The following is a 14,700-nucleotide window of genomic DNA, read 5'->3' on the forward strand; positions in this document are numbered from 1 at the left end:
CGTGTTACAGCGCTTCCTGCGACGTTTTTCTTTTCAAACCCCATCTTGGGCCCCGGGATCAATTAGCTCCCCGTAGCATGGACCATTTTCTGAAGGACCGATTGCACGACCGCAAAACAAAAATCTCACCCCCCTTTTCTTTTTTTTTTTTTGGTTTTTGTTTATCCTTGGCGGTCTCCCTGTGATTGCCTCGTGAATTAAACAGTAGAGGGGGGGGGGTATCACTTGATGAGAGAAGGAAAAAAAATTTTTGAGAGAGAGTGGCGGGGGAGGGCTAGGTTCGAGCACGATGTTAAGCAAGGTCGTTTCTCCATGCCTGTGGAGACTGTGACCCGCCGCTACGATGCTGTGTCTTGCGCATGCCCCGTTTGGTGACCCGCCTCTGACGAAGGCGGACTACGTTGCGTCGCAAATGCTTCTGTGCGATCACCAGCTGGGCTCTGTGAATATCTGGCAACGGCACCCGACTGCGGCTGATGAGAGTTTTGCGTGCGTGACAAGACTCCGGGGCACGTGCATTTGAATGTGAGAATGGTGCTTGTTCGTTCCAGAGGCGCAGGGACAGAGAGCGCTCCGATGGTCGTGATGTGAGCCATGTCAAGTCACCATGGCAGGCGCAACGCCGGGCTGCTGTGCTCGCTTTGGGCCGTTTTTTGCCCTACGGGCGAGCACAAGCAAAAGGGCTGCTCGGAGACGTTGACCTTGATCCCACCGCCTCTGGAATCCCCGTGGTCCGCACCCGCTCGTCGCTGTGTCGTGAGAGAGGGAGGCGGCGTTGAGATCCCCTCTATGATCTGCTCTGCCAGTCCAGGCCCGACCGTTGACTTCTCCCAAGCTACGTGTTTGCGATCCACACAGAGAGGCGCTTGCTCGTCCGTCGACAGCGATGAGAGGCATTGAAAGAAACGCCCTCGACAAAGCCGAAAGGGGGATGTGGGACGGACTGTATGTACCGGCTTGATATGGACGTTGGGAATGAAGCGACGTCGAACAGAACAAGAAATGGAAAGGGGCGGGGAAGAGGGGCAGAGAATTCAGTCACTGGATTTTCCCATATCTTTAGAGGAACAACTTGTCTCCTTTCTTTTATATTTCGGCCTCACCTCTTCGTCAAAACACGTTTTTCATGGCGTCTAATCCCTTCGACGTTTTTTTTTCTCTTTTTGTTGAAAAGCATCATAGACTGCAAAGGAAGGGGGGCAAGTGAAGATGTAGAAAAGTTTCGAGGAGAGAGAAAGAGAAAAAGATCGCGGTCGCAAGGTCGCGGCTCTCCACCGGTGACTGCTGCACCTGGTCGCTCAAGGCTTCTCGTACTTGTTGAACACGGTGTGATGCTGCGGATTGATCAGAGAGTGGACAGGCGACGAGGACGGCACAAGAAGAAGAAGAAGAAGAAGAAGAAGAGGAGGAGGAGGAGGAGGAGGAGGAGGAGGAGGAGGAGAGAGAAGAAGAACGGGGTTTTGAATAGGCAGGCGCGAGAACATAACATACCATGTCAGTGGCCAAGACGCACGCTCTCACGGCGGGGATCGTCTGCTTGAACGAGTCCGTCTCCCTGTACTCCATGTGCTTCTCGACGCTCTCCCATCCGATCACGACGCGGTACGCTTTGGCCTTGCCCTCGAATTTCTCCGGCCACTCGAGCGGCTCGACGACCCAGCCGGCGGCGACGTTGGTGACGGCAGCTCCGTTTTTGAGGCCCGCGTCCACAAGTTCCCTGACCGCCGCGACGAGCTCGTCGTCGCGACCCGCGTCCGGTGCGGCGTAGAACAGCAGGACTTCGACGACGGGCGCGGACGTGACGTCGCTGATTGGCGTCGTGAGGTCGGCGTGGTTGATGACCAAGCTCCCGGGCTCCTCGCTCACGACCGTCCTTGCCTTCTCCATGAACGGCCCGTACGCCTCATTCGTCTGGAACCTCTTGTGGTCGGCGATGTCGCGCCATTCTGCGTTCGCGGTGTCAGCCTTACGTCCGGGTAACTGCACAAAACCGGGCGGATGGGGCAGGTGGCCAGGGGGGGGGGGGATGGGACGCACACGGCAAACCGGCCGCTTTCCCTTCCCCGAGCGCTGCCGCCGCGGCGATGCCAACAAAAAGGAGGAAAGACGCATGCGCAGGGAGTTGGGGATGCGGCAATACTTGGCTTGGAAAAAGAGAAAGGCGTTTCTTTTTCCTACTTTGTCTTCAAGGGGGTTGGGGTTTGAAGGAAGAGCAACTTGCCGACGACCATCTCCCACACCTCGGGATCTTCCACAGTCACCCCACTGGCGACGAACAGACAGCCTTCCTGCCTGGAAACGGTCTCGCAAACGAGATCAACAATTTCCTTGCCCTTGCCCTCGCTCTTGACGTCGGTGCCGGGCTTGAGCCGAACGGTGGCGAACTCGGTCGAGACCATAGCGTCGTCTTTCTGATGCTCTTTGTAAGCTGGACCTCGATTTGGCCAACCCTAGTGCTAACCCACACACAATGGTTGCTGTGTGTTTTTGTTTTTTTATTTTGTTTTTCAATGCTAAATTGGTTTGGCTTTCTTTCTCTCCTTTCCTCTTCTTCTTCGTTTTTTTTCCCTTTTTCTTCTTTGTCGCGCCGAGCTCGTAAATGCGCAAGATATCTGCCGGGGTAACGACGGCGAAGTTTTCTCGGTCGAGAATGGAGAGCAGCAATGTGGACGACGCTCAGCTCTTGAAATTGCTGTTCTTCCCCTCACTCGGAATCTCACCCGTCCGCGCTGCTGAGGATCAGTGGCGGCGCAGCTGATACGAGCTCCGATGGAGAGACCCGCTGGGGAAGTAAAATCACAGGGAAGTATCGCGGGGCATAGTCTCCACGGACATCGTACCCCGTCAAGGTCCAACACCGAACCGGACGTTGATCACACCGTAAACACGAGTCGTTGCGTGTGAATAGATCGAGAAAAACGCGAAGAAAAGACACCGCACTTCGCAGCGAACCATTTCTCGCAGCTGGACCGGGCTAAAGGCTTGTACCACCAATTTGGGGCTGCTGGACTTCCGCAAGCGACAAAGGGCGAATGATCCAGACGCAGTGCTGCTCGAAGCAGAAACTGCGGGGCCATAGCTCTAACATGCATGCATACGTTACAGCATGGCTTGGAGCAGTGCTGAAGCAGAATCCCTTTTAGAGAGGAGAGAAAGCTTGGCAAATGGTATCTTTCGACGTGGAATTACTCCCATCTACACCACCAGTATTTCCAATATGGCGGAGCCCTTTTTTTTTTTTTTTAAAAAAAAAATGGGGGAGTGGACACCCAAATTTTCGTTCCCGCCTGCTCGACGTCACTAACAAAGCTGCAAGACATCGTTGAAAGTAGAGTGTCAGTGTTCTTGCCGTCTGCTGCTGCGTTCTCTCCCCGAACACGCTCAGCGAGGCTCTTGCACCACCGTCCAAAAAAGGGCTGCTGGAATATTGGCTGACATTCTACGTTCTGCATTCTATCGCGTTGCAAAGAGCTGGGTGTGCGATCAGACTGATTCTCAACCCACTCTTCGCTTATGGCGTGTATGTCTGATTGCATCAGCCCCAAGGTCTGTCTCATTCTAACCGTACAGTCGCGCTCCAAAGTTCAATCATCGGGATACTCGTCCCGAATGTTGCTCACGAAGCGCCTCTGTTCCTCGTCGTATCTTCTGAAATACCGCCCAGCCAGCCTCAGCAGCGCTGAATTGGGAACCTCGTCCGTTGGCACGATGTTGTCCTCCGCAACGTACCTATGACTCTTATCCTCGGCCCTGCACAAAAGCCATTAGCAAGTCGCCAAAATAATTACAAAACGGGTGCAGCCTTTTGACATGAAGTATCTATGACATGGATGTATTTCGACTTACAGGACGTGGTAAAAGCTTTGCTCCCGCCCGCGCTCGAGATTATCGACCCTCATCTGCGCAACCCATTCCTCGCTTGCGTCGCATTTGACATCCCAGCCAATAATCGCACCCTGGTACCTGAAACGCCTGTGCACAAAAACTTGCCCAATCCTGTACCGGACATGTTCAGTTCCAACAGCCTGTCCGCCCGTGGAGCAGCTCGTCCTCCGCACAGGAACCTTCGCATTCGCATCGCTCAGCCGCAAGGCGCGCGTAATGTGCAGCAGCTGCCCGTATTCCGGCAGTCCAAGAACCAGAGGAAGAATGTACTCTTCCAGCAGGTTGACATCCCAGGGATGGTGATTCTGCAAGAGCTCGCACAGGAACGGCAGAGTATGCCTCAATCGGCCATGCTCGCGGGGTCCTCGGCCTGCCACAGCCGCAGGACTGCTGTCTTCTCTGATTAGTACGCTCGTCCACAACGCGGCGTACATGGCTGCGTCAAGATCCGGCCAGCCGTCTGTGTCGATGTTAATTCCAGCATGCGAGGGCCGCTGCTTGGTCATGCGAACAGAGTGGATGATGTTACGACTGGTGCGCGCCGTTATCTCCGAAGGCGTTGCAGGGCCAAGAAATGACTGTTGCATTGTAAGGCCTGCGCCCATGCTTGACAGCTGGGCTGTGAGATCAGAAACAGCAACGGTAACACCCGGGCGGAAAGCGTCGATGTACATGCGCTGCTGCCGAGCATGCGAAGAACAAGAGGCCTCAGCGGCCGCTGATTCATGGGGCAAGGGTAGCAGTGTCGATGGCCCTGTCGTCGATAACGAGGGCTCGGCGACGTCGAGATCGGGAGCCTCGATGACGGCATACACGTGCATGGGGAATCCACATGGCTGCGCGGGAATGTTGACGCGACGCGCGACTCCGCAGTAGATTGTGACGCATACGATGGGTAGAGCTGGATGTGCTGGGTTGCGCAGCGCGCGAACGATGAAGTTGTTCGGCAGGTCGTGAAAGGAGACGTCCTCTGCGCCTTGGAAGCCCTGAGCTCTCAGAAACAGGGCCAAGGCGGTCGCGCGCTGCCTCAGAGACAAGGTTTCCCAGCCAGGATGAGCAACGCGAAAGCCTTGCGCAATCTCGTCGAGCAGGATGCTAACGTCGGCGCACTCTGCGTCGTCGAGTCCCTCGACAAAGAGATCATAGGCCCCCAGCAGTCGCTCAAGCGGGATCTCCTGGCCGTCCTCGGCATTGAGACGAGACCACAGACTCACGGCACGCCCGTGATGTAGCTTTTCCATCGCGGCGCTGGCCCAGAACCGCCTCGCCAGCACGTCTTCGGCGCCATCGTCACAGTGGAGGTGCCGAAGCAGAGAGTCCTTGATGTCCCACAGATTGCGACTTCCCGGCATGCAGCCGATATCGATGTTGACGAGGGTTTCAAGTTTCTCGATGCGACCCCGCGGATTGTTGACCAGCTCGTCGATCAGGCGGTCGACCTGCCGGTCCAGCACTCGGCGCGACACGTACCATTCCTTCCACGGCACATCCTCGACCGGCTTGGAAAGACTGGCAGCGAGCTCGTGGCGCGGGTCCCAGTATTTATACTGAGTACGACAGAGGTAGCGCCACAGCAGCGGTGTGTCGGCTACGGAGCGGAGCGTCTTGCACGTCTGGCTGAGTGCGAGGAATGCGGGTGGCGGGAGGTAGCGGAGGATGTGCTGGATCAGCTCAGTAGGCAGTTCGCTCAAGAGCATTTTCTGCGACCGTCAATCGTCAGCATGTATGCATACGGCCCACGGGCGTGTCCTTCACGGGCAGACAGACAGATGCACACTTGTACGCGCGGGGGATGGCGGGGGTAAGATTGGGGACGGAGCTGCAACGAGATAAGCCGGCGATCTGAGCGGACACGCCGGGGGAGGTGCGCAGACGACAGCGGTAATTTCGTTCGTGCGTCGATCAGTTCATCTTCGGGCGCCGCAAGGCCAACAATTGATTACAGCACGAAGTGGCGGATGCGGTGGTTGGGAGTTCGGTGTGGGCGTCAAGAAGTCGGCGATGGATGCGAGCCTGACGATCAGCAATTGGAGACTACGGCGACCATGACGAAATCTACGCGGGCCTGTCCCCGGCCTGGACCCCCTATAGGGCCCCTAAACTTAGTGGCTTCGGGCCCCAAGTCCGCGCGTGTGTTTGTGCGTGCTCTGGCTGTCGTCGGAGCGCGAGAGGTCCACTTGCGCCGAGTGTTTCCAGACAAAATAAATAACAACAACGCGCCTCCCAGCGGTGAAGGATTTGGCCTTATGCTTATGCTTCATCTTGTTGGCTGGTTCCCCTCCGACACGCTCTCGAGCTGTCTCATCCGCGCTCTCCTGCTCACTCTGACCCGTCTCGCTCTCGGCTAAGATCGTCCAAACAACGTCCGTGAAAAGGCGGGAACAAGCCTCTCAGCTTCCGGGCATCCGTGAAACTCGTGACCGCTTGGCCGTCAGCTCTGATTTTTCTCTCTTCCCGTGTCTCCGACGGTCAAATCTGCTGGACCGAAGTTGCGAGCGCGGAGTCGCGCATATTTTGTGTTGGTTTTTTTTGGTTCGTCGGCCTCGCTGGTTCGCCGAGACTCGTCGCCCGTTCCCATTGGCGCTAACAACCCCCATCGCCGTCCACAACGAATGACATAATCAGTGGTATAAAACTGTTCAACCCGTCTTCACTTCGCAAACCTCCTTCGCGGGCTCTCTCGCCCCCGCCGTGATCTCATCCGGTTCTCACCTCGCTCTTCGACCTTGGGAAGGACGTCGGTAACCCCGAGTGCATACATTCCGTGCGCTTCCGCCAGTGCATTTGTGATTGAGGATGTCCGACCTGTCGAAGGCCGAGTCGACGCAATATCCGGCGGCCCACCTGGGCCACCTGACTGATGACCAGCAGGCTGCGCTTGACAAGTTCAAGGCTTTGTGTCAAGAGCATGGCTACTATACTCCACCAAGTGATGATGGCTCCAAACAGGCCAGCCATGACGACGCTACCCTGCTGTAAGTATTGGAGGTTTCTTTGGTAGTCTCTTAGATCTGGAGACCTGGCTTGGACTCGTTCCTGCGTCGTTGGTTGAATTAGGCTTTGGAACGTGCTTTCGACGGTGTATACATGCGCGCTGCATGCGAGGTTTCTTTTGTTCTTTGCGATAATTGGAGAAGTCACTCTGCGCAATTTCCTTGTTCGTCTCCTGCCGTGATGCCATGCTAATCAGGCGTACAGGCGGTATCTGCGTGCGCGCAAGTTTAACCCTCCAGAAGCCTTGAAACAATTCAAGGAGACCGAAGATTGGAGGAGGGAGAATAAGCTCGATCAGCTCTACGATACCATGGACATAGCAGAGTACGAGGAGAGCCGTAGACTGGTATGCTGCTATCTCTGCCTTGTTCTTGACTTCCATCACGCTTGCTCGGGATCTATGAGCTAACCGTCATGTGCCAGTATCCGCAGTGGACGGGTCGTAGAGACAAACGAGGCATACCCGTATGTACTCCCGCGCGAAAGACAACCTTGCTGTCCACCTTTGGAATACTGACCAGGTGTCTCCTAGGTTTATGTGTTCGAAGTGGCCCCTCTCAACTCAAAGGCCATAAATGAGTACCAAAACTCCATGACCAAATCGCCGCTCATGAAGTCGTCTAAGGTGCCCACCAAGATGCTACGTCTTTTTGCCTTGTATGAAAACTTGACCCGTTTCGTGTTGCCCCTATGCTCCGCCATCCCAGATCGGCCCCATCCTGAGACCCCCATCACCCAGTCCAACAACATCGTCGATATTTCTGGTGTTGGGCTTAAGCAATTCTGGAACCTCAAGTCGCACATGCAGGACGCGAGTCAGCTGGCCACTGCCCACTACCCTGAGACACTGGACCGTATCTTCATTATCGGAGCTCCGTCCTTCTTCCCAACCGTGTGGGGCTGGATCAAGCGCTGGTTTGACCCCATCACCGTCTCCAAAATCTTCATCCTTTCCGCATCAGACATGAAGCCGACCCTGGAGAAATACATCGACATTGAGAACATACCCAAGAAGTACGGGGGCAGGCTCGACTTCGAGTGGGGCATGATGCCGCTCCTGGAACCGGAGATCGCTAACGCGCTGCAATGGAAAGAGGGCGGCCCAATGCTGAACGGATCCCGCACCATCCCCACAGGTCCCATCAAGTGGCGCAGCAGCGGTCCTTCGGGAACCTCGCTCGAAATGGTAGCATCCGGAAGCGAGAACGGTGTGCAGCGCAACAAGGTGCTCGCTGAGATCCAGACACCCTTCTGCGACATGCACGGGATCTCGCGGCAAAACACAAAGAACACTCCCGTCCGCTGGGAGCTCGAGCGCGTGCAGAGCACCACGGGCACCTCCACGCAACCAAAGGAGGAAGGTGATTTGTACTTCGGCGCGGAGCTCGCGAGCCCTCAGGGAACGCCGCAGGCAAGTGGGAGTGCGACGCCGGCTCAAATCGTAGCTAGTGTTCCGGGCGCAAACAACACGGCAGACACGCCCGCGAAGCCGGTGGAGGACGGAAGCAACAATCTGCGCCCGTCGGCCACCCAGCCCAGAGAAGGAACCTCGGAGACGAAACTGGAGCAGCAGAATGTGAGTTCCGATCCTCTGCGCAATTCACTTGAAGGTCTGGAATTGCATATGTGATGACTGACGTATAAACGGGCAGACCACTCTTGCGGCAGGCGCCAATGCGGATGGCACGCCTCACACGATCCACTACGGTTCCGGCGATAAGGCGCAAACAGTTGAACCAGCAACCGTCGGTCAAGCTCAGAAAGATATTTCCGCGAACCTGCCTCGACCCGAAGAGGCCCCTGCTTCTGGTGTCTTGCAACAAGCCCAGGCCGCTGTTGCTGGCGTCGCTGGTGCCGCGAGCTCGGCTGTTGCTAGCGTCACGGGGGCTATGAGCGGCCTGGCTGTTGGTGTAAAAAAGGAGTCTACGGAGGACGTGGAAGAGAGCAAGGACAAACTTGAGGATCCAAAAGTGGATCGGGCAGGGGATGAAAAAGTTGAGGAGTACATCAAGTCTCAGTACCCAAGCACTTCTCCGCTAGTAGCGGAGAAATAAGTTCTTCCCTTCTTCTTGTCATGTTTCTCCTTGGATTTTGAGGTAAACGGTGGAGGGCACTTAATACATGGCCTTTGTGAGGCTATAGAGCATGGCCTAGATTCCTGGGTGTCTACATGGTTACGTCTTTTGCTGTTGTGATGGTTGACTTACCCTGAGGACTGGCATTTGCACGGTGTTCCTAGCATTTTGCCTCTGGGACGTTCCGCTAGTGGAACTCCGATTGCAAAGAATATAACTTTGATTATCGAACGGCGCGACAGGAATTACATATTGATGAACGCCACGGTTTTCAGCCTTGTTGCGCTCGTAGCACGTGCAATTCCAGCTAAGTTAGGCGCGTGCGCACAATGTCACATCCCAGGTTGTGGTTGCCGTGGTGATCAGGGACCCCCTGTCGATAAACCATCGTATCCTGATAATTTGCTCTCAACGAGCTCGCGATCTATCGCTCAGTCGCAAACTCGTCGTTACGTTCTTCAATTGCATGGCATCAATCGCACCAGATTTTTAATCATTTTAATGTCAAAAATCCGGTGACGTCTCGCGTCGTCTCAAATTTGCACTCAACGTTCCTAAAGTATTTATCCGGCACTCGCCTCGGATTCTTTTTGTACAGCAAGCGCGACCGCGATTGATTCGCAACCCGCACGTTGCCCGAGAACGAAGCGGAAGGCACGACACCACTGAATCAGAGGAAGCGACGATGCATCGCTTTGCAGAAGGAACCCCGTGTCCGCCGACGACGGCAGGTGCGATGGACTACCGGCATGCCGCTGGCGCATATTACCCGGCGTATTATCAGCATCACTACCATCAGTTTGTCCCGCCTGCATTCCCAGCATCGTATCAACAAGCCCACATTCCCAATCCTTACAGCGCAGCGTACAGCGCTGCTCCGTCCGCGTTGCGGCCACCGCCTCACTCGTCTTCCATCTTCGCGCACACCATCTTCGAGGACGACGACACAGAAAATATCCAGTACACTACCGAGCTGAATCAGCACATCCGCAAGGCCAAACCAAGAAAGCGGGTGAGTCTCATGCCCAGCAAAAGTGACAGCGGGAAGAGCATCGCAATTCACGAGGATGCCACGAGAACGCTACCACCTGTCGGTGAGATGGGACAAGAAGCGTTTGCCTCTGAAACATCTGCGCTGGGAAAGTCGGCTCGAGGGAGGCAGAGCGTGACTGCGCAGCCACCAAGGAGAAGGAGAGTTAGCGCCATCCTTGCCGACAGACTGGGAAACAGCACGGGCACTGGCGAGGATGCAGACGGAGAGACAGAACGACAACGTCAGAGCATGCTGAAGAAGGAGGCACGCAGGCGAACCATCTACATTCCAGATGATACCACAGTCATGACTATCCACCCGGGTGCGGCTCCTACCGCGCGACCGCCGAAGGATGATACCGTGCGTGGGCTGAGACGGGAGCAGAGTCCTGATTACGGACTCGATCTCGTCACGCTGTCGGAAGGCCCGGAATCGCCGCATCCTGTGCTTAAGAACAGTGAGAACGGAATGTTGAAAAAACATGCACGTAAATCGCTTGCCGTTCCACCGAAGCGTGCACCACTTGGTGCGTCGAAGCGGCCAGTACAGACCGTCAGCTTTGCCGAAGATATGATGGGAGCACCGACCGGAAAGGAGAACCTTGCGCCCGGTGGAAAGGCGATCGTGAAGCCTCTAGATGACATGGCAAAGGCCCGCCTTTCTATCGCGGGACTTAGAGATGCCACTCCAGAGAGAGGCGTAAATGCGAAGCTGAAAGCCAGCCTCGCCCAGGTTCTGAGTCCGGCGAAGAGAAAGGGCACAGACAGCATTCTTGATTTCAGCCCTAAGCCGACAAAAGTTAAGACCTCGAAAGCAGCGGAAAGAGCTGAAAGGGTGGTGGGACAAACGCTGAGGCAGTCCCACGCCGTCCGGTTTGCATCGTCTGCTGCTGAGCCGGACTCGCCGGACTCGCCAGTCGCCCGTAGACCAAAGATCAGGGGCCAAGAACGATTGCGTCAGTCCGTGGCCTCGTGCAAGCATGACACCTTGGCAGGCGTCGCGCCAGCAACGCAATATCAAGTACTGAGCGAGGATCTAGCCCATCCGTCACTGTATGAGGATCACTGGCTCACGCATCAGGAGATCTCGCTCACGCAGCTCCTCAATGACATTTTCACCCCTCATGCTCTGTACAAGGAGGACGCGCCAGATACGAAGTCGATGCGCAAGGATCTTTTGAACGTGTACCACGATCCTTCTATCCCGCTTCTTCACAAACGGTTGCAGGCAAGTCTTTTATATGGGGCGCTGAGCATTCCCAAGGATGTCCTCGCCAAAGCCGCGAGGTTGAGAGACGATGTTGGATTGAAAAGGAAGTTTCTCGACCTCTTTGTAGAAAGCTACGAGCTTGGAGCTCTAAAAGTAGCGTTGGAGGTTATCGTTGGTCGTGAGGTTACCCAACCTCGCCTTTCCGGAAGCGGAAAGGTTGCAGTACAGCATGTTCGCTCGGGGTCAACATCATCTGTCGAAACCACCAGAGATCGCTCATCTACGGGATCAATTGCATCCGATGGTGGAGAGAAAAAGATGAAGGCACAGCGAAGAGCTCTTGAAAAGTTTATGGACACATTTCTGATCAAACACGAGGATGCGGTGCGACCGAAGGGAACCATCGCTAGCATTGCGAAATCAGCGCAACACAAGACAGATGACTTTGGCTCACCTGCTTGGTCCTGGAGACGCACAGTGCTAAAAAGTTTGATGCTAATCTTGCTTCTTGACAAGGCCAAGTCATCCAATGTTCTTCACGGTAGTCTTTTCCAGGCGTCATCCAAACACAAATCTTCGACGGCTGTTCTTACCGCACTAAGTGCTCTCCTCCTACCTTCATTGGGAGACATAATACGACCGCTGAGCCATTTAAACTATACTGTAAAGACCGTGCAGTATCCACTTGAGGAGTATTCCTATCACATCAGCAACCTGGCCACAGACCTCCGCGATGGCGTCAAGCTCACTCGGCTAGTCGAACTCATGCTCTTCGACAAGCACATCATGGCTGCCTCATCTGAAGCTAGCCACAACTTCCCAGACAACACGATGACGCTTTCTTTACCTTCAGGTGACATGCTGACAAGCCAATGGATTAAAGACCCCGCGGCCGAGTGGATTTTGTCTCAGCATCTCAAATTCCCTTGCATCGGTCGTCCGCAAAAAATTTATAACGTCCAGATTGCACTCTCAGCGTTGAGTAGTCTCGGCGGAGCGGCAGCAAAAGCAGCTGAAGGTATCTCAGCGGATGATATTGTGGATGGCCATCGTGAACGTACTCTTAGCTTGTTGTGGGCTGTTGTAGGATACTGTGGCTTAGGTATCCTGGTTGACTGGAGAGAACTCAAGAGAGAAGTAAGGCACTTCCGATACTTGGGGATCAAAGCAAAGCTGGGCGAGATCGCAGACGGCCTTGGCATGGAGCACCCGAAGGATGCTGGGGAGATATCAGAATTTACGCCCAGTTTGGCACGCTGCACAAAGCTTCTACTAGCGTGGGCACAGAGTATCGCGTCGCTCAAGGGACTTGAAGTCACCAATCTGACAACGAGTTTTGCGGATCCACGAGTCTTGAGCGCGGTTGTGGATGCATATCTGCCGTACTTTCCTACGGCAAACGGGTGCTTTTCCTCTGCATCTACAAACAGCTTAGCAGCGAAACTTAAGGCCATCGGTTGCAGTGCTGCGTTTACAGAGCTGTACAGTGCAGCTTCGAGCAGCATTCCTTCGAAATCTTTCACTGTTTCTACACTCACCTTCCTGGCCTCTCGCTTGCTACCACTGTCGCGCACTCACCGAGCTGCGACTACCCTCCAGCGTGCATTCAGACAATATCGTGCAAGAAGAGACATTGCCCGTCGTGTGGCTCTAGCACGACTAGCACATCATTGCGCTGTTGTGGTGCAGACCAGGGAAAGAGTTGTCGGTGCAGCCATTGTGCTGCAGAGGGCGTGGAGGAAAGTGTTGAGTAATCGGATCGAGAGATTGCTAGGAGATATTATTAATGTTCAGGCAGTTGCTCGGGGCTGGATTGCCAGGCAGAAAATCAAAGGTGGTGGCAAGATTAAGTCGAGGAGAGTGATTGGAGGTTGGTGATCTGCTGGGAGCTGAATTTCGTCTCTTCTTGCTCTCTCTCCAAGGGACATTGTGGCGTTGAGAATGCTGTCCATTTCTTCGTAGTTGTAATGTGTTAATGCAGAAACGGCCTTACTATTCTTCACGCATGCGCTAAAAGCTTTACACTTCGTCGTTTCTTCCTTTTTCTCCAAATAATGTGTCGATTTCGCTCCTACCAATCTCCTGTTGCACTCTAGGGAGGTTAGAGGACGAAGGATTGTGCCGCTCCTATTAGACTGAATCGTCAATCAACGGCTTAAAGGCAAAACCCGCCTGTATTTCAATCCATTTCATCTCCTGACTTGCCGAAAAAAGCCCTACTATCTGCTAGCTTCGGAGGTGTCTCAACCTTTAATGAGCGCGGTGAAATCGTCGTCCAGCACGAAATAAGGCCTCGTTGTTCATGCACTTATTATTACCACTCCTCTGCTGGAATAGGGAATTGATCCATTTGGAATTTGCTTCGGCGTGAATCGTGCTTTGCGGTCTCGCGCTGTTTCTTCATTCCTCGCGCACTTATGGCGGCTAGAGTGGGGACAAGCGTCCAATCCGGGTAACCTGAACCACGGACATGATAGATTGCAACCTTAAGGTCCATGTTTTCCCCCTAAATAAGACAGGGGATATGTATATAGATAAACAGTTGGATTCTGCACCGGTCCTGAGGAAGCATGTTCGTCAGATGCGTTTTGACCGCGAACGCTTTTCCATTCAAGCCGCTTGAGCGAGCATCTTTACTGTTCGACCCCAACATGGCTGTTCTCGCGAAGATTGCCAGCTGCTTTGGTGCATGTTGTGTCCTTATCGAGGATTACACTTATACCGGCGGTTGATACTGCTTGCCGCCTAGGAAAAGCTGCTTTCCGCCAGCGTCGTCGACGTGTGCCCTGAGCTACACCGCAGCCGACGAGCTTTCGCAAGCCAGCGCGGCGAAAATGCTATCGAGATCCAGGTCGGAAATGGTGACAAAGGCACCGGATTCGCCGCCCCCAGCATATCAGCGGGTATGGTCTCACGCACCCCGCCGCAACAGCGCTTCCGGCGTAAGCCCAGCATCGCGCCGTGTTCTGTCCGATGGACACAGCGCCTGTTCTGGTTGTGACGCGCCGTCCAAACCCGTTCGTGGCGTCCTGTTGCTCACGCGGCCAGGTCTGCGCTGTGGAATGTACAAGTTGTCGGTTGACCGCGGTCGTGCTCACCAGGAGCCCCAGTTGTGAGATCACCATTCGCTCTTCAGCTGGACAAACCACGCGTCCATGTGTACAGTTGCTCTAGCCCCATCCTATGGCGGTTTCTATATTACCACCACGTTCAGCCTGGTCAGCCGGCGGTCTGCCAGCTCCTCAAGCTCGAGCCTTTGGATCTGGATATAGAGGCATCCTTGCGAGGATGTCTATGTAGCATCGAAGAGCAGCGGCTCAGACAATGGACTCCCAGCATTTGTGAGAGCTGCAAAACGGGCCAGAATGATGCAGTTTTTAATTGACGTGTTTTTGATCTCCTAACGTGTGATATCGGCTACGAGAGCAATGTTTCGAGATGGGGATCGGGTTTTCAATCGTGGCCCGGAAAGCTACAAGTGCATAGCACATGTGCGTTCGTTAG

The 14,700-nt window shown here is 54.6% G+C and overlaps 4 protein-coding genes across 5 annotated transcripts; 2 read left to right on the forward strand and 2 right to left on the reverse strand.

Moving 5' to 3' along the window:
- Positions 1-399: 399 nt before the first annotated feature.
- On the reverse strand, positions 400-3,228 carry PV09_08083 (uncharacterized protein). Its single transcript, XM_016361935.1, has 3 exons — positions 2,222-3,228; positions 1,492-1,946; positions 400-1,334 (listed from the first exon to the last, which is right to left on the reverse strand). Exons 1-3 carry the CDS (start codon positions 2,397-2,399, stop codon positions 1,299-1,301), a joined length of 669 nt encoding a protein of 222 aa, XP_016210241.1. The 5' UTR covers positions 2,400-3,228; the 3' UTR covers positions 400-1,298.
- A 5-nt stretch (positions 3,229-3,233) lies between these two features.
- On the reverse strand, positions 3,234-5,866 carry PV09_08084. 2 transcript variants are annotated; one of them, XM_016361937.1, is made up of 3 exons: positions 5,653-5,866; positions 3,847-5,585; positions 3,234-3,750 (listed from the first exon to the last, which is right to left on the reverse strand). In XM_016361937.1, the coding sequence occupies exons 2-3, from the start codon at positions 5,580-5,582 to the stop codon at positions 3,585-3,587; spliced, it is 1,902 nt and encodes a 633-aa protein (XP_016210243.1). In that variant the 5' UTR covers positions 5,583-5,585; positions 5,653-5,866; the 3' UTR covers positions 3,234-3,584. The 2 variants fall into 2 exon arrangements, with proteins under 2 accessions (XP_016210243.1, XP_016210242.1); XM_016361936.1 differs by having other exon boundaries at positions 3,847-5,866.
- Positions 5,867-6,121: 255 nt separating this feature from the next.
- On the forward strand, positions 6,122-9,185 carry PV09_08085 (uncharacterized protein). The gene is made up of 5 exons (XM_016361938.1): positions 6,122-6,860; positions 7,084-7,225; positions 7,303-7,344; positions 7,412-8,455; positions 8,532-9,185. The coding sequence occupies exons 1-5, from the start codon at positions 6,682-6,684 to the stop codon at positions 8,931-8,933; spliced, it is 1,809 nt and encodes a 602-aa protein (XP_016210244.1). The 5' UTR covers positions 6,122-6,681; the 3' UTR covers positions 8,934-9,185.
- Positions 9,186-9,396: 211 nt separating this feature from the next.
- Positions 9,397-13,202, forward strand: PV09_08086 (uncharacterized protein). Its single transcript, XM_016361939.1, has one exon. The coding sequence runs from the start codon at positions 9,640-9,642 to the stop codon at positions 13,072-13,074; it is 3,435 nt and encodes a 1,144-aa protein (XP_016210245.1). The 5' UTR covers positions 9,397-9,639; the 3' UTR covers positions 13,075-13,202.
- The last annotated feature ends 1,498 nt before the right edge of the window (positions 13,203-14,700 follow it).

This window comes from Verruconis gallopava (genome assembly GCF_000836295.1).
Source record: "Verruconis gallopava strain CBS 43764 unplaced genomic scaffold supercont1.36, whole genome shotgun sequence".
NCBI classification, from domain to species: domain Eukaryota; kingdom Fungi; phylum Ascomycota; class Dothideomycetes; order Venturiales; family Sympoventuriaceae; genus Verruconis; species Verruconis gallopava.